Here is a 24,882-nt window from a genome sequence, read left to right as displayed (position 1 = left end):
GAACTTGGGAGAATGAAGTATCTTGCCTAGGGTTGCGGTGAATTGGTAGTAGAAAGAGGATTTATTTTTTTTAAGATTTTATTTTATTTGAAAGAGAGAGAGTGAGAGAGAGCACAAGCGGGGAAGGGTCAGAGGCAGAGGGAGAAGCAGGCTTCCCGCTGAGCAAGGAGCCCGATGCAGGGCTCAATCCCAGGACCCTGGGATCATGACCTGAAGCGAAGGCAGACGCCTAACGACTGAGCCACCCAGGCGTCCCAGAAAGAGGATTTAAATATGATTTTCCCAACCCTCTTTTGAGAATGCTAGACCTGAGGCAAATTAGTTAGACTCTCTTGGCTTCTGTTTCCTTTTCTATGCAATGGAGAGTAAGCATACTATTTTATAGGGGCATTACGAGGATTACTTCAGGATGTGAAGCATTTAGCACAGTCCCTGCCACATAGTGAGCACCATGGTAGCTATTAACACCCTCTCACACAGCAACCGAGGTGGGTGTGCTTGTCCAGGCAATTGCTTATGTCGAGGGAAAGAAAATCTAGGCTAAATGTATCCATCAGGCAATTTAAGGAGCTAGTTAAGGATGTTCTATTGTACTGCATTGAGGTTTTTACAGATTAAATAAACTGGTAACATGTACCTTTTTTGCTTACACTGTGCAGGCAGGAATTGGTGGTGGGTCTCACAAAGGAGCTGACTATGAACATTAACCTAACTAACTCTGGGGAAGATTCCTACATGACGACCATGAGTTTGAATTACCCCAGAAACCTCCAGTTTAAGAGGATACAAAAGGTAACGATGAAACATGCCACTCAAGGCCTTCCCTCCCTGCATACCTGCTTTTTTATGGCAACCTCCTAACTGGTCTCCCTGCCTCCAGGCTCATCCTGGTCCATCCAATAAATGATTGTTAATGAGATGAATTCCCTCCAGTCCAACCACACGCTGTGCTGTGAGTCCGGGCGCGCTGTTCCCTGCCTACAGCACCTGCAGTGTGGCTGTTCGGCAGTCACCCTTTCTTGACCAGGGTTCTGGGAGGGAAAGACTCACACATGAGCCTGCACTGGGAAAGTAAGAGTCGGCCCGGCCCCTGGTGAGCCTGGGGTCACAGACTGGAAGCTAGCCGCAAGATAACAGGAAACTGTTTCTCCCAAGGATATCCTGCGGCTGTGAAGTATTGTAACCCTGAGAAATGTTCTCTAAAATCGTAGGCAATCAGAAAACTTGGCTGCTTGAAGTTCTATCTGTAATTATGAAACCATTTCACTGGACTAGAGAATATAAGTCCCTTTGAAGAGAAGCAGTCTCATTTCCATCTGGGGGCGGCAGAGCTTCAGATAAAGCATTTCTGGACACAACTTTACAACTCCCTAAGAGTTTCCGAGGGAATGGGTCCCTGGGTCCAGACCTGATGTTGATGGACCCTTTTACACACAGCCCTGCTTTACATAGAGCGCATCAGAACTCTGCTTTCCTAGGGTCACCTAGATGGCTCAGTCGTTGGGCGTCTGCCCTCGGCTCAGGTCATGATCCCAGGGTCCTGGGATCGAGCCCTGCATCGGGCTCCCTGCTCAGCGGGAAGCCTGCTCCTCCCTCTCCCACTCCCCCTGCTTGTGTTCCCTCTCTCGCTGTGTCTCTCTCTGTCAAATAAATACATAAAATCTTAAAAAACAACAACAACAAAAAAGAACTCTGCTTTGCTTCTGTATCACCTGAACTCCACCCTTCCCCGGCATCCTTTAATAACTGTCTTTGCTTTTGTTTGGTGAGACACCACAGTGCAGTCTTCCTCACTGTAAGGAGTCAGTATGACAAGTTTGCCCAGTTCAAATGTCTCCTTCCCCTGAAGACTTCACAGATTCCTCCTAGTTGGATTTCACTTCTTTTGATACTGTTTTTCCTTGTACCTTTTACAGAACCAGTCCTTAGGGCTTGTATTTAAATTCCTCAACTACCTACCATTGATCCCTTCTGCCCAGCTTGGGAGGAAGACAGAAACCAAGTCTGATTTGTGTCCCAAGGCTCCTGGCAGATGTCTGGCATGTAGAAAATCAGTGAATGTTTGTCGAATTGGTATCAGGAAACTGCTTCCTTTCTTGCTCTTTAAGAACAGTGTCTTCTCTGTGTTAACAGCCTTCTTCTCCAGACATGCAGTGTGATGACCCTAAGCCAAATGCTTCTGTGCTGGTCATGAACTGCAAGATTGGTCACCCTATACTCAAGAGGTTGTCTGTGAGTGTTTGGGTTGGCGGACTCTTCTCACTTACGTGGAGGTGGTGTCTCCTACATCCCAGTCTCATTTGAATCTCAGCTGTGGTCTCCACATTTCCCTTTCCTGCAGTCAATCCACAGCAGAGCTTAGAGCTGCCAAGTTTGCTCTCAAAGTGGGGAGTGGTGGGGTGGGGGATGTAGCCACAGACTGTTGCCTCAGCCCATACAGCAGAGTGAAGCTGGGAGTAGTATGGGAAGAGCAGCAGGCCCAAAGTTATTAGTTGTGAGTGAGTCCCTCATCTGCCACTGATGGTCTTTGTGCTGTGGGGAAGCTCTGAAGTGGTTCCCTCAACTGTAAAAGGGGAATAATGCTGTGCACCCTGCTTACTCCTTATGGACATTGCAAGGCGTATGTGGACTAATGGATGTGCAAGGACGCTGGGCTAAAATGTGAGGCATTAAGAGTGGTTTCCCAGTGTGTTTAGTTAGTAAGAAGCAGTTTGAACTGCGAGTGCTAGAGAAGAACCAAGCGACCTTTTTTTTTTTTTTTTTAATAGGCAAACTTTTCAGTAGTTTGGCAGCTAGAGGAGAATGCCTTTCCAAACAGGACAGCCAACATCACTGTGACAGTCACCAAGTAAGTAGTGCCTGTGGCCCCGGAAGAAGGCTCCCTCCCATGTGCGTGTGTGAGCTTCGGCTCGGTCACTGCCCGGGGAGAGCCTCAGTGAAACCACAGAAGGAATCTGTGTGGCTGCGGTGACTTGGCTTCCCTACTTGTTATCAGAGTTACTCAAAATGTCCTTTTATTGACACACAAAGCAAAACTATGCTATAGTCTGGTAAATGAGCCTTGGACGTAAGTTCTATTCCTGGTTCATTTAACTTGGACAAGCTCGGTCACCTGTGAAACTTCTGTTTCAGGGGTAGGGTATGGGTATAGTTTTGGGGAAAGGTTCTCAAACGCGGATGATTCTGCCCTTCGGGGGCAATGCCTAAAAACATTTTTGGTTGCCACAACTTGTGGGGTGAGGGAATGCTTCTGGTATCTAGTGGGTAGAGGCCAGGGATGCTGCTAAACACCATAGCGTATGTAAGATGGCCTCTCACAAAAAATATTATTGTCAAGGTCGAGAAACCCTTTTTAAATCAGTGTTTCTCCAAGTATGGTCTTCTAGCAAGTCCTCTGCACTCTAATTACTTATCTCCAAGTGTTTTTTCTTATCTGACCCTCCCTGACCCTGAGAAGCCAAGGTATATAAGCAGCGGTATACACAGTGGGTGTGCTGTGAACTGACATTCTTATTTCCTAGTTTCAATGACAAAAAGTCTTCAGTCACACAGAGCCACAGCCTTCAATTCAAGCATGCCTTCATTGCAGTTCTCCCTAAGTAAGTACTTCCAAGGGGCCAACACCTGCAGCTTCAGGTGGTCAGGGTGGATGTGGGCATTCCTCATCTCTGACAGGAGGCTGCTTAAAACCCAGGCTCCCACTGATCCCTAGGGCAAGAACAGTTGGGTCCTAGAAACCCCACAGTAGTAATCAAAGGGGGCGCAGTGCCAACTGGTCTTAATACTAAAGGTTACTGACATAATGCTAAGGAGGGAAGAGAGGAGCTGCGGGATTGGGAAGGAAGGAAGGAGAAAAGGCCACCAAGGAATAACAGTTAGACACAGAACCAGCCCAAATACACAGAATTCAAATATTCTACCTGATCTGAACTGCCCTACCACTTTACATTTTGATATTCCGCTTTGATTCTTAAGGATATGGTGCCCTCTGTCCTAGTGTATCCAAGTGGTAGCATTCAGGCTCATTTGAAAGAAGGGGGCCTGGAGGCCTAGCAAATATCCTCTCATTTGCAGACCTTCAGTGATGTACATGAACACAAGCCAGGGGCTTTCTGTCTACAAAGAATTCCTCTTCAATGTAAGTGCTTAATGCTTATTATTGCAGTTACAGGTGGCAAAACAACACCAGTTTTGATTTCCTACTCTCTTGATTTTATTTTGTAGATACATGGAGAAAATCTGTTTGGAGCTGTATTCCAGCTGCAAATTTGTGTTCCAATCAAATTACAAGCTCTCCAATTTATAAGAGTGAAAAACGTGACAAAGATTCAGGTACTTAGAGGTGTTTTGTTTTTTTATCACGATCACGTCTCTTTCCAGAATGACTGTGGATTCTAAAAGGTATAAAACTAGAATTCTAGGAAAGGAGTAAAAACAAGTTTAGTTAACTTGGGAACACATCAGGAGTAAATTGCCAGTCATGTTCACAAGAAATATCAACCATTCAGCTCTTAAAGCAACATTCCAGTTTTCCTTCCCTTGATGAAAAATAAGCAAAAAAATCAAACCTTTTTAATACCCATGGAGACATGTATTTTCCCTTTGAAAAACTGATAAATTCTGCTTCTCTTTGTGACTGGCAAATAAGCTTGATAAACGTGAGCTATTTCTTGCACTTCTCCCTATTCATTTACCATCTTCCTTTCCTCCCTCCAGTCTGTCTCTGTCTCTGCTTTGCTACAGCACCTTTGCTCTCAGTTGACTCTTCATCTGTAGTATGGTTCCCTTATACCTACAGCCACAGGCTCTGATCAGTATGAAAGTTGAGGCCTTTGGCTTTCCTGCAATTTTTTTTTTGGCTCAGGGTTCATGAAATGTCAAGGTTCAAAAATGAATATACAGAAAGGCATTTACAGAATGGGCTCTGCTGAGATAAAGAGGCCTTATAAATTGTAATCATTTGTTCCCATGTATAGTTTATTTTTAAAGAACATTTGTTAATTTCTAGAAACATATAGAATGGGAATTCCACCCTGCTCTGGGGATGGAGATTGAAAATAGCATCAGGGGCTAAGACCAGTGTCCTCTCAGTTTGGGCCAATAAGGCACCTCTGGCTTACTTAAATAGACTGTGTTGGCAAAGCAAGTCAGTGGCAGAGCTGAAGTTCAGCATTGTCCTATAGAAATGCTGGATCTTTCTCTTCATTTGTTTCATGGCGGAGGTGTTACATTTAATCTTGAAGGTCATCTGTTTCAGAATCTTATCTGTGAGATAATGGAGCCAGAGCACATTATTATAAGGGTGATATTCACCCCAGCAGTTGTTGTTCTCCTTCCTCATTAGCCTGTAGATCTCAAACTGGTAGTCACCTTCACCCGTAAATAGGTCCTCATCCATGGAAATGTCACAGAACACCACAATCCCATCCCGCTCCAACCGCGATAGTGTGTAGTCAATGATATTGACTTGCACTCCCCGGGTGGGAATAGTGCTTGTCTTCCCATTGAGGGTGTAGTGGAGCTCTTTGAGGCTGGTTTTCTTTAAGAGCACGTTCCCCCAATGTAAGTCTCGGTGCTCAAAGTGCAGTGATGCCTCTGCCACTGCGAGGGATGCTGTGATCTGGTGCAGGATGCTCTTTGCAGTAACCATGGAGGACAACTTCGTTCTCATTTGCTCTAAGTCAATCCCTCCAAACTCAAATTCCAGTACAATGAAGAGCTGGTCTTCCTCAAAAAAGTCAGGCCGGTCATTTGCAGACCCCTTAGTTGAGTTATAATGGTCCCAGGCTCTGAGGAGCAAGGGAGGGTAAGATCCTTGAACACAGTGCACAGAGTTCAAACCAATAAAGCCTTCTGTACGGTTGCATACCTCATCAGACAAGAGGCTCAACTCTTTGGAGATGATGATCTCCGGCAGAATTTCCTCAAAAGTTTTCTGATGGGCTCCATTGACTAAATCTGGTCCTTCAATAGCAATGATTTTTAGGGCAATGGGTGTGTGATTGGCAACTGTTTGAAACACTTCTCCAAACACCCCTTCCCCAATCTTCTGACAGCACTCCAGTTTTTCTGTGGAAAGGCAATAGCTAAAGGGGATAGGACCTTCCTGATTGCATTCCCCATAAACCTTTTCAGCACCAGATGCCTTTTTGTCTGTGACATGTAGTGTCTTTAAGGGGGTTAGCAAATACATGGAAGAGCAGTGCCAAGGAGATAGAGCACTGTTTGTTCTGTTCATAACGGGAGGGTTTGAATATTCAGATATGAGGGACTCAGAGAGAGAACTGGCAATGGTGTGGCTGCTACATACTTCTGACACAGCAGTCACCATCTTCTTCTTGTGGAAACTGAAGGAAGCCCTGGCTTTGGTCCAAGAGCAGGCATTCTGTAAATGAGCCAGGTCCTGGGCGAGGAATGAGTCTTTTTCCATCTTTTGGCTCTTCTTAAACTGGTGGTAATGGAGAAGGGAGGTTTCTACTGTTTCCTGAAGTTTCCTTTTTCGCCTAGGCCCAGTTCTCTCCAGCCTGTTGATTTCCCCAGGTACAATACAGCCCTTGCAGCCATCTGCCTCGTAGTCCATCTGGGCAGCCCCTGGAGACCCGATCTCTTGACAGGAGTCCTGGTCTGTGGCCCTCTTCTTACCCATGCTTGATAAACCTGGCCTCTCCAGCCTCTTCCCAGCCCGCTTCCTTTCACAGCAAGACTCCCTCATATTCCTCCCATCGGTCCCAAACTCAGAATCTTCAGGGTTTCCAGAGTCCATAAGACTAAAGAGAGCGGACCTGAGACTGGCATGGGCCCGATGGGCCAACCTGGTGAACCTGCCTCCTCCTGTTGCTGCCTCCGGGAAGCCGCGCAGGGGTGCTGGGCCCGGGGAGGCCGCTGGGAGGTGGAAGCCGCTCGGAACTTCGGAGGCCGCATCCGGAGAGGCGGAGGGGCCGGGGCCGGGAGAGGCCAGACTGCTGAACAGGGAGGCGCTGGTGCCCAGCTCGCCGCCGTCCCCGGGCTGGCTGCACGCGCTGAGGTCCGGGCTGAGGCGGCCTGGGTTGCCGTTAGGGAAGGGCGGCGGTCCGAGTGGGCCGCAGGGGGTGCTGCACTTCTGCGGAGGCCGAGCTCGCAGCCTCGGGCGTCGTGGCGTCGCGACCAGACTCGGCCGGTCCTTGGAGGCTCGACCGCCAGGGCGCCTCCGCCGCTGACCTACCGGAATGCCGAGGAAGTCGGGGTCGTCGGGGTCGTCGGAAGCGCTAGACCGCGAGGGGCCGCCGCTGCTGGCGTCGCTGCTACTGCTGCTGCTGAAAAAACGCTTCTGGCCTTGCGGCGGGAACCACTGCGCGGCTGCCCTGTCCGGCCGCCGCCGCGGCCTCCCGCCGCCCACAGCCCCGTACGTTCGGAAGAGCCGACTCCCAGGTCGCTGGAGTGACGCCGCCATGGTCGGCACCCGCCCGGAGATTCAAATGCAAACTCCGCGAGACTTCCTTAAGACAGACGCGCGGGCCGGCCGGGCTGCTGGGTCCTAGCGTCCGGCCGTGAGCATGCGCATCACAATGGGCCCCACGCGAGGCGGCGGCGGCGGCGGGCAGGGGACTGGCAGTTTGGCGTCTTCCTCTTCGCACTGTCATGGGTCTCGTTTCAGGCCCACACCGAGTGCAAGTCTAGTCAGAAGTCAGACCGCTGTGGGAGCGATCCTGCTCGGGTGAGCGCGGCTGTCGCGAGGGGTGGAGGGAGGGAGGAGGCCCCGAAGCGGGCGGCGGGAGCGGCCCGTGGCTACTTTTGCGGACGCTTCCTGCCGAAAGCTTCTGCGGGGTGGCCTCGAGGCTGTCCTCGGTGTCCTCACTGGGCCCCGTTAGCCACGGTTAGCCACGGTGGCGGCTTTGCTTGAGCCAAGCGGAGCGCCGAAACTGTTCACACCCTCTCTGCTGGGACCAGAACATGCTCTGCGTGCCCAGTGTTAACGTTTTCTGCTTTTTCACTCAAAAAGGGACTGCGCTAACTATAACCAGAGTTTCCTTTTCAGTATGTGGAAGAATGGTATTCAGTGAACTGTACCATCACTTCGAATACAGAAAACGTAACAGTGGCCGCGGAGCTGTCCTTGAATCAATCTCAGCAGGTACTTGAGATGGTGAATGCTCCACATTTGATTGTGCTCACGTGCCTCTGCTCTCTCTCTCTCAGAGAGTTAACAGCATCTCAAATGTAACATGTCCAAAACAGGTGTCCTGATTCACCTTTTGCCCCAGTCTGTTCTTTACACAATTACTTGGGGTAATTGACTAGGGTAACTTACTGTAGTTACTTACCTTAGGAAATACTTGTGACTCCTTCCTTCCCTACATCCCCATACCTGTTCCAGCGCCAAGCTCTGTCCTTCCACCTCCCAAATAGGTTCTGAATCCATTCACTTCTCTCCATCTCCACTGCTACTCCATTGTAGTTCAGGCTACCATCTTTTGCCCAGGCTGTTGCAGTAAAAACTGTCTTTTCCTCCTGTCTCTACTCTTGCCATGCCGTCTACAAATCTTTCTTCACATAACAGCTATTTTAAAGTAAACATTGTGCCGGGGCACCTGGGTGGCTCAGTTGTTAAGCATGCCTTCGGCTCAGGTCATAATCCCGGGGTCCTGGGATCGAGCCCCGCATCAGGCTCCATGCTCAGCGGGAAGCCTGCTTCTCCCTCTCCCACTCCCCGTACTTGTGTTCCCTCTCTCGCTCTCTCTCTCTCTGTCAAATAAATAAAATCTTTTAAAAAAATACATAAACATTGTGCCATGGCTCTGAAAAGAAAAAAGTGACATTTGAATACACCTAGAGTAAAACACGTCTTTTTCAATGGCCTGCAAGGCACTGCATGGTCTAGTCTCTGCTGCTTCAACTTTATCTCCTAGTACTCTCCTCTTTCCCACTTCTTATACTCCAGCTATTCTGTCCTTTTGGTTTCTCCAATATTATTCTGGCCACAGGATCTTTGCACTTGCTGTCCCTTCTGCGTGACACTTTTAAAAAAAGTTTTCATTTTATTATTTATTTGAGATAGAGAGAGCATGAGCGGGGGGGAGGGGCAGAGGGAGAGGGAGAAGCAGGCTTCCCACTGAGCAGGGAGCCCAATGTGGGGCTCGATCCCAGGACCCTGGGATCATGACCCTAGCCGAAGGCAGACGCTTAACCGATTGAGCCATCTAGGCGTCCCTGCATGACACTGTACTTCCCCCGTATCTTCATGTGCATGGTTTCTTTTTTTTTTAAATTAATTAATTAATTTATTCTTATGTTAATCCCCATACATTACATCATTAGTTTTAGATGAAGTGTTCCATGATTCATTGTTTGTGCATAACACCCAGTGCTCCATGCAGAATGTGCCCTCCTCACTACCCACCACCAGGCTAACCCATCCTCCCACCCCCTCCCCTCTAGAACCCTGTTTGTTTTTCAGAGTCCATCATCTCTCATGGTTCCTCTACCCCTCCAATTTCCCCCGCTTCATTCTTCCCCTCCCGCTACCTTCTTCTTCTTCTTTTTTTTTTTCTTAACATATATTGCATTATTTGTTTCAGAGGTACAGATCTGAGATTCAACAGTCTTGCATAATTCACAGCGCTTACCGGAGCACATACCCTCCCCAGTGTCTATCACCCAGTCACCCCATCCCTCCCACCCCACCCCCCACTCCAGCAACCCTCAGTTTGTTTCCTGCAATTAAGAATTCCTCATATCAGTGAGATCATATGATACATGTCTTTCTCTGTTTGACTTACTTCACTCAACATAATACCCTCCAGTTCCATCCATGTCGTTGCAAATGGCAAGATCTCATTCCTTTTGATGGCTGCATAATATTCCATTGTATATATATACCACTTCTTCTTTATCCATTCATCTGTCGATGGACATCTTGGCTCTTTCCACAGTTTGGCTATTGTGGACATTGCTGCTATAAACATCGGGGTGCATGTACCCCTTCGGATCCCTACTTTTGTATCATGTGTATGGTTTCTTATATTTAGCTCAGATGTTACCTTCTTAGAGAGGCATTCTCTGATCACTTATTCTATTTTTTTTTTTTAAAGATTTTATTTATTTATTTGACAGAGAGAGACACAGTGAGAGAGGGAACACAAGCAGGGGGAGTGGGAGAGGGAGAAGCAGGCTTCCCGCTGAGCCGGGAGCCCGATGCGGGGCTCGATCCCAGGACCCTGGGACCATGACCTGTGCCGAAGGCAGACGCTTAACGACTGAGCCACCCAGGCGCCCCTGATCACTCATTCTAAAGTGGGCACTAGGATCAAGTTTAACTCCTCACAGTGATCCAGATGAGAATGATGAGATCTGAACTGAAGGAGTAGCAATGAGGGATGGAGAAAAGGGACAGATATGAGAAAGAAAAAAAAAAGAATTGTCAAAAACTGATTTGGGGCTGGTGAGTGGGGCTGTGACAGGAGGTAAAGTGTAAAGGAAAAGAAATTGGGGAATGATTGCAGGTTTCTTGCTTTGGCAACTTTGGTTGCCAAGACCACTAACTAGACAAAGGAATACAGGAGAAGGAACATGTTTAAAGGAAAAGATGCTGTCCAAAAACAATAAGTCTATGTCTAAAATCTACCCTCCATCTTACAGTTACCAAGAGGTGTAACTGAACTGCAGATCGTTGGTGAAATATCTTTCAACAAATCTCTATACGAGAGGCTGAATGCAGAGAACCACAGAACTAAGGTAATCCCTGGCTGTTTTCTGGTTTTCTGAGCGGTGTTCCAGGGGAAACTGTGCCTAGCCTTAGAGCCTCTGTACAGGCACCGCTTCCTGTTTTCAGTCTTGCCACCTCTGATCTTGACTCTACCACAAGCTGCCTCTGTGACCTTGAATTAGTCAGATTCTGCCTCAGTTTTCCCATCTTTGAAATGGCAATTGAATAAGAGGCCTAAGCTGAAATAACTATGCTGAAATCAACAGCTGTGTATACTTTGATTTGAAAATGTAGTTTTAAAATTTGCCAAGTGAGAAATTATTTTTTTGTATACATTGACTGTCTTCCTAGTGTGTAGTATCAGTGTTTATAGTATTAACTAGTTACTTAGGAGTGTGTAATTCTTTTATAAATTTTAAACTAAAGAATAGGACTCTTGGGATTCCTTTTGCAAAAGTGTGACCACAAGTCAAACTGAAGTCTATGGGCTAAATGATCTTGACACTTAACCTAGATATGGTTAGGGGTCAGCTGCAGCAGCTGGCTTGAGAGATAATCCATCTGTGGGCTCTTTAGTCAGGCATGATCATTACTGGAGGGAATGTTAAGAGAGTGAGGCTGGATTGCTAAATATTAGGTTCTGTGATTTCCTTCCTGGAGGAGGAGAAAGGAACAGTTCTCCAGACATGTCAGAAATAACATTGCCTTTTATTTTTAAGTATTTCTAATACAAAAAGTTACATGGAAGAAAGAGAAGTGCTCCATTATCCCAAGGCCCAGATTTTTTTTTTTTTTAATAGAAGAGCACGAAAATCCAAGCCTTACAGAAAAATATCAAATGAAAAATAATGGTCCCTCATTCCCCCTCTTCCCATGTCCCCAACTCCCTCTTCCCAAAGAGTACTACAGTTAACAGTTTCATATATGCACATATATATAATTTATTTCCCTCTCTTACTGATGCTTTCATTTCTGTACATAGATTCCCCATAATTATTTTCCTTTCTTTAAATTCAATACCCTAAGCAAAGTATTAAGTTGTTTCTGACAATAAGCAACTAAGGTAGAATGAACCTATGAGTATAAATAGCCATGTATCCAAGTGCATTTCATCTGCAAGTAGGGGAAAACTCCCACTAATGTACCATAAAGGCATCTGTTGTTTGGTCAACAGCCTGGCTCCTTTGGATCTTGTGCCCTACAGTCTGTGTTGGTAATGCCTTCCCTTGTGGCCAGCACAAAGGTACCACCTCTCCCAGTGCTATGTTTTCATGTGGCAGGACACAAAACAGGAAGCAAGAGATCAGTAGCAAAAGGAGTTTTTCTAAGTGTGTCTTCCCTTTTTAGGGAGGGAAATTTTCCTAAAAACTCCCAGCAGCTATCTCCTTACATCTTTTCAGTGAGAACTGGATCTCCTCTTGGTCACTGGCAAAGGGGAATAGCTCTGTCATGATTAGCTTAGACCAGTCATGATTTCTGAATGAAAATTAAAAGGAGAGAATGGTTGTTGGGTAGGCCACCATCGATCAGTGTTTGACTGCAAGCACTAGTATCCTGTGTCCTGCTTCTCTCTTCACCTTTACCAGGGTAGCTTTAGGTCAAATTTGGAACCTGTGGGTTTAGAAGAGGAAAAAGGGAAGAGGCTTTGAGAAAGAGGAACATTTCTTCTACTGAAATCTGCCCTGTTACATCACTGTGACCTTGGGACTTCATTACTTTCCTAAACCCAGATTCTCAAGACCTTCTCCCTGCCCCCCACTTCACTCTTCCATGGAAGAAAAACCAGCTCTCTTCTTGTTCTTCCTCTCTGTTGCTTTGCTCCCTCCCTATTCTCAAGGCCCAGAACTTACTCCTATTAAGCTCAGCTACATATGAATTAAATAGTTGCCTGGAGGATCAACAGTAGGAAATAACCAGCATTTATAACTTAATTAGAACTAAGGCCTTAAAGGTAAATTTGTTCAGGGGCGCCTGGGTGGCTCAGTCAGTTGAGCATTCAGCTCTTGGTTTCAGCTCAGGTCATGATCTCAGGGTCGAGGAATGGAGCCCCACATCAGTCTCTGTGCTCAGCACAGAGTCCACTAAAGATTCTCCCCCTCTTCCTCTGCCTTCTCCTGCTTGCACAAGTGCATGCGTGTGTGCACACGCGCGCGCTCGCTCAGAAATAAAAAAATATTAAAGTTAAATTTGTCCAGCTTGCCAACCCATACAGAAATTATCTCCAAAGCCCCCCGACCTTGGTGCTTAAACATGTCCATGAAAGGAACTCAGTGTTTGGGCAGGCAGAGAAGTTTTGGTGGCCCTCTGGCCCCACTTAAGTCCTGGGAAGCTCTGGCCATGGGAGGGCCATCACTTTCCAGCTGAGTCTTGTTAGGGAGAAGAGGGCTTAGACTCCTAAAATTGAGACAGCCTTTAGACAACAATGCTGGGGATGGCTTCTAATAGGACTACTCTCTAAGTACAGCTGACTCTTGAACAACATGACTCCCTACGTAGTCAAAAACCCATGTATAACCTTGGACTCCCCAAAAACTTTACAAATAGCATACTATGGACCAGAAGCCTTATTGTATTAAATACTGTATTTTTTTTTTTAAGATTTTATTTGTCAGAGAGAGAGAGAGCACAAGCAGGGGGAGCAGCAGGCAGAGGGAGAAGCAGGCCCCCTGCTGAGCAGGGAGCCCAACGTGGGACTCGATCCCAGGACCCTGGGATCATGACCTGAGCCAAAGGCAGACCCTTAACCAACTAAACCACCCAGGCATCCCTTAAATACTGTATTCTTATAATAAAGTAAGCTAGAGAAAAGAAAATGTTAAGAAAATCATAAAAGATACATTTACAGTACTGTATTTATCCAAAAAAATATGAATATAAGTGGACCTATGCAGTTCAAACCCGTGTGGTTGAAGGATCAACTGTAGTATACATGCATGCCATTTTGCATTTATTATTGTGTCTTTGAGGTAACGTACACTTTAGTTTGGTGAAGAGCAGACAAGTATCTTTGTCATATGTTTCGTGTGGGATTTGTGCAAGGTCAAAAAGAGCTGTCAGAACAGAGTTGAAAAGGACTTAGAGATCATTTAAAATAGGTCATCATTTTGGGGCTCAAGGACACAGAGTGGCATAGCTGGATGTAGAACTGATTTTCTGTCTTTCAGTGTTCTCTAAAACCTAGAGACCATAATTCTCTGAGACTTCTGTTAAAGTGTCAAAGAATCTTTAACAGATCTCCTGACAGAAAAATAACTGAAAGTATTTTGTTCCTTAGATAATTTTGTTGCGCAGTTATTGGTGTGTTTTTTCCATCCAATTTTTGTTCTCTTTGCTTTTCATGGATTCCTTTGGTATATCTAGCTCAGAGATTATTTAACCGTGGCCAGTCTACTAATGAGCTCATCAAAGGCATTCTTCATTTCTGTTACACAGGTTTTTGGTTTTTTTTTTTTATCTCTAGCATATTTTTTTGGTTCTTTCCTGGGGTTTCCATCTCTCTGCTTACGTTACCTATCTGTTCTTTGTCTTTGTTCTTGCATGCTGTCTCCTTATCCATTAGAGCCCTTACCATATTAATCATAGTTGTTTTACTTTTCAGGTCTGATAATTCAAACATCCTTTCTCTGTCTGGTTCTGATGCTTGCTTTGTGTCTTCAAATTGTGTTTTTTGCCTTTTGATGTGTTTTATAATTTTTTTATTTTTTTTTTCCTGATAATTTTTTCTTGATAGCTGGACATGATGTACCAGGTAAAAGGAACTGCTGTAAATAGGTCTTTATTAATGTGGTGAGGTGTCGGGAGGGGAGTGCTCTACCATCCTATGACTAGGTTCAGTCTTTTAGTGAGCCTATGCTTCGGGGCTGTGAACTTTACATTTTCACATGTTTCTCATTTTTTTTCAACCCCCTTATGTGGGACAGGTGTGAACAAGGTGAGTGGGCTTGAGTTGGGTATTTCCCTTACCCCAGGTCAGTTGGACTCTGGTAATACCTTAGCAGGTTAGGCTCCAGTTAACTAGTTTCCCCTGAGGATAGGCCAAAAAGAGTACTGTGGCCTATTTCAAAATGGTTCCTTTTTCTCTCCGCTTGCCAGAAGCACAAAGGGATTTTTCTCTAGTATTTACTGTAGGAACCTGGTAAAGCTCCTGGAGGAAAACCTTATAGTGTTGTGGGGGCTCCATTATGACTGGGTTCCCTTGAGTTTTTAACTCTGAGAGTTTTCAATACTGAGCTTCTCATAATTCATCAATTACAGATCAGATTTTCTTACCCCAGCACTGGGAAGCCTCTACTCCCTATATTTCTCTCTCTCTCTCACCAGTCCTGGGGGCAGCAGTTTGCCAGGTGTCTTTCCCTCTCTTAGGAAGTCAAGAATTGTTGACTTTTCAGTCTGTTCAGCTTTGTACTTGTTAGTACGGAGTGGTGCCTGCCATGCGCTCTACAGGTGGGACCAGAAACTGGAAGTCTCGACGTTAGATAATTTTAGATGATGCATCAAGAAACATTTAGCTTTTTGCTTTACTGTCAGCCTTGGTCAATATACAGAATGTTGCCAAGTTCTCATATTTTGCTCCTTAAAATAACATGAAGAATTTTTTTCTCACCTGCGTTAGCAGACTTGTTGGATGATCTCCTTGTCTCGTTTCAGATCACTGTCATCTTCCTGAAAGAGGAGTATTATTTGTCTGTCATCATTATTATTGGAAGCAGTGTTAGTGGCCTTCTGGTTTTGACTGCGATTGTAATCATCCTATTCCAGGTCAGTTCTACTCGTGTGAAATATCAGAGTACAGAGAGATTTTCCTAAAGTAGATATGATGATCATTACCCTTTTTAAATCCTTTACTTTCCTTCCCCTCTTTTTTTTTTTTTTTTAAAGATTTTCTGTTTATTTATTTGACAGAGACACAGCGAGAGAGGGAACACAAGCAGGGGGAGTGGGAGAGGGAGGAGCAGGCTTCCCGCTGAGCAGGGAGCCCGATGCAGGGCTCGATCCCAGAACCCTGGGATCATGACCTGAGCCGAAGGCAGGCGCTTAACGACTGAACCACCCAGGCGCCCCTCCTTCCCCTCTTTTAATGTTCAAACTTTTTTACTGCTTTCAAGACCCTTACTCTGTGGCCTCCACCCCTCTCTACCCTTAGGTCTTGCTTTTTCCTCTAAACACGTGTAACTCAATACGTTTAGTGTCTCTGTCCTTGCTATCTGTACTGCCATCCCCCCACACCAATGCCTTTTCCCACTTTTTCACCTTGTTCACACTATTCCCTTAAATCTCAGCCCAGAGATTCCTCAGTCCTCTGGGCTGAGTTATATGTTTTCCCTGTGAATAAGCTCCTTTCTGGAAACCCAAGTGGCAGTCATCACACTGTATGGTAATTATTTTTGTTTCTACTAGATTATGAGTTTTAAAAAAAATTTTTTTTTAATTTTTAAGCAATCTCTACACCCAGCGTGGGGCTCAGACTTACAGCCCTGAGATCGAGAGTCACTGAGCTAGCCAGGTGCTCCTAGATTGTGAGTTTCTTGATGTAGGAGGCCATACTATTCATAGTAGGCTGAGTATTTTTACATAAATAAGATCCTTTACAGCTGAAACTATAATACTTTGCAGAATTAGTTAAAAAGGTTAAGGAACTTTGGGGCTTAAGGGGAAGGTGATTTTTCACTTCTGACTGGAGAATGAGCACCAGAAAAGGTTTGTGGAAAGGCAACACTTAAGATGGATTTTGTACAGATGTAGTGAAAAGAAGGGGCACATGCACCCCAATGTTCATAGCAGCGATGCCCACAATAGCCAAACTGTGGAAGGAGGAGATGTCCTTCAACAGATGAATGGATAAAGAAGATGTGGTCCATATATACAATGGAATATTACTCAGCCACCAGAAAGGATGAATACCCACCATTTGCATAGACATGGATGGAACTGGAGGGGATGATGCTAAGTGAAGTAAGACAAGCAGAGAAAGACAATTATATAGTTTCACTCATATGTGGAACACAAGGAATAGCGCTGAGGACCGCAGGGGAAGGGAGGGAAAACTGAATGGGAAGAAATCAGAGAGGGAGATAAATCACAAGAGACTCTTGACTCCGGGAAACAAACAGGGTTACAGAAGGGAGGGGGGTGGGGGAAAGGGGTAACTGGGTGATGGGTATTGACGAGGGCATGTGTTGTGATGAGCACTGGGTGTTATACGCAACTAATGAATCGTTGAACACTACATCAAAAACTAGTGATGTACTATATGTTGGCTAATTGAATTTCAATAAAAAATTTTTTTAAATATAATCATTCCTGATTAAAAGAAAAAGACAGATATTGAAGGATTGGGTTATCAGGGAGAGATTCAGAGGAGGCATGAAAAAGCAGAGGAGTATAGGAGCTATTTTGGCAACTAGATAATGGTTTTCTAAAACAGGTGGGTATCTTAGGCCTATAATGGGACTTCCCTCCTTTGTTTTAGTGTGGCTTTTTTAAAAGAAAATACCAACACCTGAACTTGGACAGCACAAGGAAGACCCAGCTGAAATCCAAGAATCTGCTCGTAGAAGATTAGGACCAGGTTCCTCATCTGTTGGGAGAGAACATCAACCAGTCTTGGTGTCGTTCCTTTTTTTTTTTTTTTTTTTAAAGATGATCTAGAGTAGAATCTAACAAATTAATTGTGGAATATTGTTTTTTAACCATACATTGTACTAAAAGTGTTTGTGTGTTGTGCAGAAAATAAACTTGGTAAACATCTGATATTAAATAAAATTAAACTTTTCTTTTTAGAAGTGCCTTTATTTTATTTATTTATTTTTTTAGAAGTGCTTTTAATACAGAAACATAATATACTTTGTGATACCTTTTTCCCCAAGAGGAGGTACAGCAATTTCCAACCTTATTTGCCTAAAAATGCTTTTTCTTGGCATTTCTATTAATGTCTCCCAGTGTAGTCTTCTACAAAGTACCTCTTGAGGGACAGTGGTCAGAAACATTTCCTAGTCTGGCATTTTCAAGATCCTAAGATGTTGCCTATTATTTCAAATCAGGCCATAAAAAAGCACCGCCTATAACAAATGTAAAAAGGAGAAAAACTAAAGTCACCAAAACAGGAACTAGGGAGGCGAAGAGAAAACGAAGACTTTGATCTGTAGTTTCATTTCTGTTGTATTTAATACACTGTGTTAATCCTTACCCAACTTCCAGCTTAGTGACTTGCTCAGGGAGACTCTTGTTCCTCGGTAAATACTGTCACTGGGAGAGAGCACTGTTGTACAGGCGGAGATGGAACCTGGCCTGGGGGTTGGGGGCACAGAGATTAGGGCCTCGTTACAGGCTGGCTTTGTTCTTAGTATCTTACTTTATCTTTATGCCCCATGTTAAAACTCGACCCATCTCCCTACTCCTAACCCTGCAATGGAGCAATCTTTGTTTTCATGGATCATAAAGGTTACTGCATAAAAATTAAGTGGTGTATCAGTATATAATGTAGAAAGTAATCCTTGCCTTTCATTCAGATGCTATCATTTCTTTTAAATTTTATTTTTTTTTTTCTGAAATTTATATGTGTATAAGGTATGAATTAGGGACTGAGTTTCGGTTTTGTTTGTTTGTTTTCTCCCAGAAGCATAACTTTTACCACACCACTTACTGAAATAACCACCTCCTTTGCTTATCCACACTCTCCTGTGTCACAGGGGCTGAAAGTCTTTAAACATTTCCCAGACTCCCTTGCGGTGGGTTTCTAGTTTAGGTTTTGCCAGTGAGAGGCACTTGCTTGAGACTGGAAGGTGCAAAGAAGTGTTTCTTTTTGCCATGGCCTCCGGCAGTGGTGGCAGCTTCCCGCACCTCCTGACTCTGGGTGATACCAGCTCTCCTGTTTTTATTTTCCAGCCCTCCTGACAGATTTGAAACATAACTCTCTTTATTAAATCCCTTTCTGCTTGAAATATCTAGAGTGGCTTCTGTTTTCTTATTGACCCTGAGTCTAATTATATTATTTCCAATGAATAATAGTTGTCCCTATGTCATTTATTGAAATGCTCATTAATAATTTGAAATTCTGCTGTTACTCCTTGTGAAATTCATATACATATAAATTCTGGAAATTTAATTTTGTTTCACTGGCCTGTTTGTTCCTGTACCAGTACCACAACTGAAGGGACACTTTCTAGCATTACACAAATGATAAATTCAAAACAGCACAAAGGTATCTAAAAAAGGAAATGTCAGTCTCCCTCTCCTCTCCACCTCCAAAATCTTTCCAAATGCAATCACTGTTAATAAATTTTTAGATATTCTTTAAAAATATTCCTATGCATATACCAGCATAAGCTTTCTCTCTAGATATATTTATATATGTACAAATACAAATCTGTATATAAATGGAATTACATTGTACCTAGTGTCCCACCTCCTGCTTTTTCATCTAATAGATTCTAGGTATTTTTCAAAAGCAACATCTGCAGATCTACTCCAGTCTTCTTTTTTAAGATTTTATTTATTTGACAGAGACAATGCGAGAGAGGGAACACAAGCAGGGGGAGTGGGAGAGGGAGAAGCAGGCTTCCCGCGGAGCAGGGAGCCCAATGCGGCGCTCGATGCCAGGACCCTGGGATCATGACCTGAGCCGAAGGCAGATGCTTAACGACTGAGCCATCCAGGCACCCCTCAATTAAATTTTTTTTCATAGATGATGGCAACCTCCAAAAAGTTTTTACCAGTTTATACCCATGCTTAGAGTATATGAAGTGCCACCATGTACCTTGTCACCACTGGGCACCATCAAACTTTATTTTGCTAACCTGCTCATTGTAAAAAATGGTATCCTGGGGCGCCTGGGTGGCTCAGTTGGTTAAGCAACTGCCTTCGGCTCAGGTCATGATCCTGGAGTCCCTGGATCGAGTCCCGCATCGGGCTCCCTGCTCGGCAGGGAGTCTGCTTCTCTCTCTGACCCTCCCCCCTCTCATGTGCTCTCTCTCATTCTCTCTCTCTCAAATAAATAAAATCTTTAAAAAAAAAATGGTATCCTGTTTTTGATACCAGTTTTCATCATTATAACTTTGCAGTAAATTTTGATACCTGATAGGACATTTTCATTCTTTTTTTTTTTTTTTTAAAGATTTTATTTATTTATTTTAGAGACAGAGCACAAGAGGGGGGAGCGGGAGTGGGAGAAGCAGACTCCCTGCTCAGTGGAGAACCTGCTTCTCCCTCTACCTCTGCCCCTCCCCCTACCTCTGCCCCTTTCCCCTGCTCATGTGCGTTCTCTCTCTCTCTCAAATAAATAAAATCTTAAAAAGAAAAAAGAGGGGCACCTGGGTGGCTCAGTCGGTTAAGCGACTGCCTTCAGCTCAGGTCGTGATCCTGGAGTCCCAGGATCAAGTCCCGCATCGGGCTCCCTGCTCAGTGGGGAGTCTGCTTCTTCCTCTGACCCTCCCCACTCTCGTACATACTCTCTCTCACTCTCTCTCTCAAATAAATAAAATCTTAAAAAAAAAAAAAAAAAGATTTGTCAGAGAACACAAGCAGGGGGAATGGGAGAGGGAGAAGCAGACTCCCCACTGAGCAGGGAGCCCGATGCGGGGCTCAAACCCAGGACCCTGGGATCATGACCTGAGCCGAAGGCAGACGCTTAACGACTGAGCCACATACGCGTTCCCTGTACTTTGTTTTTTAATAGCTTCTTAGTTGATTCTCTGGGATTTTCGAAGGAGAAAATGCTATCTGGAAATAATGGTGATTTGGAGTCTTTTATTTATACTCTTTTCACCCTTATTTCTTTGACTAGAACTTGTAGAGCTCTGAAAAGTTAATGGGATTGCTCTGTACCCTCCACTGCCTGGCCCACAGCCTGCCCATGGTCCCACTCCCTGCCATGCCTTTGGGCAATTTCTGGGGCTTTGGTTGGAAAACCCACCCACTTCTCATGGAGCCTCTTATTGTGTTAAATCACCAGGCTCTTTGGCATGATCAACTTTTCTGTTGATCTGATTCCATCTGCTTCACTTCTTTCAGGAATTCCTTCATATTTTTAGTCCCTTTATTATATCGTTCTCTGTTTCCAATGCTACAGTTCTTCATTCTTTCTATTTCTTGAATTATTTCAGAGCATTTGCCTTTGAGGGCAAAGAGGTAAGTTTGCTTCGATATTTCTCTGTTGTTGGGCTCAGGAGTTATGTCCAAATTTTTAGTGTTATAGGTGACTTACAGCCCTTGCTTTTATACTATTTTATTACAAATAAAACCCTACTCTGTAACAGTCAAGCCTTATATTGAGCACCTATGATCTGTTGACTGACAGCTGTGCTGATCGGATTGGAGTTAAGCCAATGCAATTGTAGTTAAGAGACTACATAAGGGACTGGCCTGAGAAGGGAGGAGACTTCTGAAGAGACATGATTAGATTTTACAAATTCATGTGCTGTAGCTTGGACCAAGGCCTTGTCTTTATTCTAAAAGATGCCTTTCTAGTGCCAGGCATTTTCTATTTCCTGTTTACCCTCCTCTGCCTGGGAACAGGAAGTGCCAAAGCTTGTATAGATCTAAGGGCAGTGGGTCACAGCCACTGTCCTAACCAGATAAGGACCAGCATGAGGTCAGCTTGACCCCAGCATGGGGAAAATGCCCCTTGTGATTTCTCTGTTTTCATTTCCCCTGTTACAGGCTAATGAGTACAGATTCAAATAACCTTTTTCTCTTGGGATACCATTGGAACTTTGGATTTGGTTGTTGGAGGGATGACATCAAGCAGATGTGAAAACCTAAATCTGTCAAACTTTTTAGGCCTAATTAAATTTTGAGAAAGGATTGCTTCATATGGCCAAGTCCAGCAGCCTTACGTTATCCACAAATAGTGTATACTCTATGCACATCTCTACCCCTTCAAGGAGGGGTATTTACTTAAGATCAGGATCTAGGTATTTTTGGGTCTCCTAGTTATAATTAGTAACGGTGAACCTTGTAATAGTGCCAGAATTCTACCATTACTTTTTTTAAAAAAGATTTTAAGTAATCTCTACACCCAACAGGGGGCCCAAACCCACAACCCTGAGATCAAGAGTTGCATGCTCCACCGATTGAGCCAGCCAGCTGTGTCATTACTTTAAGAACAAATTTAGTAAATGGAATCAAGGGAAACATTGAACCACTTTAAGGAGAGTAGTGCTAATATCAGAGTTCAGGAAGTAGCTGCATGCACCTAAATAGACAATTCCCAACTTCAGTTAACTAACTTGACTGATTAATAGAACAATATTTTGGGGGTGCCTGGGTGGTTCAATCGTTGAGCATCTGCCTTCGGCTCAGGTCATGATCCCAGGGTCCTGGGATCGAGCCCCGCATCGGGCTCCCTGCTCCACAGGAAGCCTGCTTCTCCCTCTCCCACTCCCTCTGCTTGTGTTCCCTCTCTCGCTGTCTCTCTCTCTGTCAAATAAATAAATAAAATCTTTAAAAAAAAAAACGATTTAAATAGAACGATATTTTGAAAAGTACATAAATAATAACAATGTCATAGTAAGATCATAGTAAAAAGTGAAAAATTGGGGCACCTGGGTGGCACAGTTAGTTAAGCATCAGACTCTTGGTTTCAGCTCAGGTTGTGATCTCAGGGTTGTGAGGTCAACCCCCACCTCGGACTCTGCTCTCAGCGTGGAGTCTGCTGGAGATTCTCTCTCCCTCTCCCTCTGCCCTTCCTGCTCATGCTCTTTCTCTTTCAAATAAATCTTTAAAAAAAAAAAAGGTGAGAAGTTGCCTTGGTCACACCCTGCCCCATCCGAGCCCCTCCTTAGAAGCTGAGGTGAACTGGTTTAGCATATATCCTTCCAGGCTTTATTCTGTGCATTTATAAATATTCACATATATACATAAATAGTATATAGTTTTGGGATTTTGTTTTCTTTTACATAAATAGAATCATATATTCTGCCATTTGTGAGAATTTGTGACCATTTTCAAGGAACTGGTGTCAGAGAAAAAATACTGCTGCCAATTGTGAGTGGAGTGGATAGGGACAGGTGACACCTTAGGTTAATGTGTCTTTGGGGAATTAATAACTTAAATTTGCATAGCTCTTTACAGTTCATAAAGAGGCCCTTTCAACTTTTTCCAAAAGTGCAATTAAAGACATTTTTGTAATTGCTATGCAATGCCAAAGAGCTTTCCAGAAGGATTGAGCCATGTTACACAGTTAGCAGCATGAACATGTTCTGGGATCTCTGTTTTTACGTAACTTGTTTGCTTGATTGGGTGTATGATCATAGCTTTAGTTTACTTTCCTTTTGCTGGCAAGACCATGTATTTTCCCATGAAATAAGATTACTTTGTTTTTTCCCCTCTGTGCCTTACTTTTTCTTTCTTGTCAAGTTAAAATATGGCCCTGGTATTTTCTCATTAGCTCTTCTGAACTGCACCATCTTCTGGGATAGAAGTAAGAGAAGTATTTCTCCCTCTGAACTCTGGAGCCTCTGGGGGAGTAAGGGTGATTTGACTCAGAATTGGAGCAATGTGACTTCCAGAATGGGGGAACTAGTCATACAAACTTGCTGGTGAGCATTAGGAAGTAGTAGTCCTTACTGGTAGTCTGTCTAAAAGAGAAACTCTTGGGCACCTGGGTGGCTCAGTCGGTTAATTGACTGCCTTCGGCTCAGGTCATGATCCTGGAGTCCCGGGATCGAGTCCGCATTGGGCTCCCTGCTCAGTGGGGAATCTGCTTCTCCCTCTGATGCTTCCCCCTCTTGTGCTCTCTCTCTCTCTCATTCTCTCTCTCTCAAATAAAATCTTAAAAAAAAGAGAGAGAGAGAGAGAGAGAGAAACTCTTCCTAAATACCCCAAAGAACCAGGACCATGGGGCCAACCTCCAGGAGAGCCAGCTGGAGGTTCTGCTCCTCCCTCTCCCTCCACCCTGAAAACAGGATTCTTGGACCTGATGGCCAGTCCAAGTCCTCAGGGCAGTTGGGAGGGAGGTGATTGAAGATGTGGTCTCTGGGGATATGTCCTCTTCTGTCCAGGGCCTGGGTAAGGTGCCTGGACTCACCTTGCCTAGAGTGCTGGCAGATGTTCTCGGGCTCTTGGCCTTGGTTTCTGGAGTTTGACTAGTGTCCTACTCTGGGGTAATCTTTTTTCTCTTTAGAGCTGTGAGGTCAGAGATTAAGGTTGGAGTGCTGGGGTGGGAGAAAACACCACTGAAATACTTTGATTCTGCAAACCTTTGAGATTTCATAGTCTAGGAAAAGGCCACCAGCCTAACTCCTGGCATTCTACATTGGGGCTTGGGGTACTTCGCCCAATGATGAACTCACCCTGTGGATCAGCTAGCTAGTGAAGGACACCAGTACCTCTAGGTCAGGGGTTTCTAACTTTTCTCTGTGCCATAGACCCCTTTGGTGGTCTGGTGAAACCTAGGGACCCCTTTTTAGATTTTTCCCCAACATCGTAATATGAAGAGTTGAATTTTGCAATTGTGAACACCTGTCTACCCACCATCTAGTTTCTTCCATTTACATTTTACACTAGGCTCGCCTTATCAGATATTTTCCCATCTATCCATCTATCAGCTTGTTTTCAAAAACATACAATAAAAGTTTACAAATAACCAATTATATTGAAATACAATGATCAGAATATTTAAAAATTCTTATGGAGATACATGTGCTTCTTTATTAAAGTGTTAAAGCAGCAGGCCTAATAACTACCCTTCTTTCAAGGTAGTGATGAACTTAAAATGTATTTTGAGATATCTGCGGTAACTGTAATGTGGGAAGATAGCTGTAACTTCTATTGGTGCCAAGATACAGATATTTCTTTTTTTTTTTTAATTTTTTTATTCTTATGTTAATCCCCATACATTACATCATTAGTTTTAATTAATTAATTAATTAATTTTTTATTCTTATGTTAATCCCCATACATTACATCATTAGTTTTAGATGAAGTGTTCCATGACTCATTGTTTGTGCATAACACCCAGTGCTCCATGCAGAATGTGCCCTCCTCAATACCCACCACCAGGCTAACCCATCCTCCCACCCCCCTCCCCTCTAGAACCCTGTTTGTTTTTCAGAGTCCATCGTCTCTCATGGTTCGTCTACCCCTCCGATTTCCCCCGCTTCATTCTTCCCCTCCCGCTACCTTCTTCTTCTTCTTTTTTTTTTCTTAACATATATTGCATTATTTGTTTCAGAGGTACAGATCTGAGATTCAACAGTCTTGCA

General features: G+C 44.2%; 2 protein-coding genes across 2 annotated transcripts in view; one reads left to right on the top strand and one right to left on the bottom strand.

Annotated features, from left to right (window-relative positions):
- ITGAE (integrin subunit alpha E) overlaps positions 1-17,449 on the top strand; it is a 38,561-nt gene extending 21,112 nt beyond the window's left edge. The window contains 11 exon segments of the mRNA XM_044921809.1: positions 660-792; positions 2,134-2,232; positions 2,769-2,848; positions 3,522-3,599; positions 4,075-4,138; positions 4,225-4,332; positions 7,634-7,693; positions 8,015-8,110; positions 10,615-10,710; positions 15,329-15,439; positions 17,151-17,449. Of these exon segments, the coding sequence (XP_044777744.1) occupies positions 660-792; positions 2,134-2,232; positions 2,769-2,848; positions 3,522-3,599; positions 4,075-4,138; positions 4,225-4,332; positions 7,634-7,693; positions 8,015-8,110; positions 10,615-10,710; positions 15,329-15,439; positions 17,151-17,243 (1,018 nt within the window). The 3' untranslated portion in view covers positions 17,244-17,449.
- On the bottom strand, positions 5,011-7,429 carry HASPIN (histone H3 associated protein kinase). Its single transcript, XM_021704241.1, has one exon. It carries the CDS (start codon positions 7,427-7,429, stop codon positions 5,117-5,119), a length of 2,313 nt encoding a protein of 770 aa, XP_021559916.1. The 3' UTR covers positions 5,011-5,116.
- Positions 17,450-24,882: the final 7,433 nt, after the last annotated feature.

This window comes from Neomonachus schauinslandi, chromosome 15, assembly GCF_002201575.2.
Source record: "Neomonachus schauinslandi chromosome 15, ASM220157v2, whole genome shotgun sequence".
NCBI lineage: Eukaryota > Metazoa > Chordata > Mammalia > Carnivora > Phocidae > Neomonachus > Neomonachus schauinslandi.
Note: the sequence above shows the minus strand (reverse complement) of the source record. Positions and strands in the feature narration are given on the sequence as shown.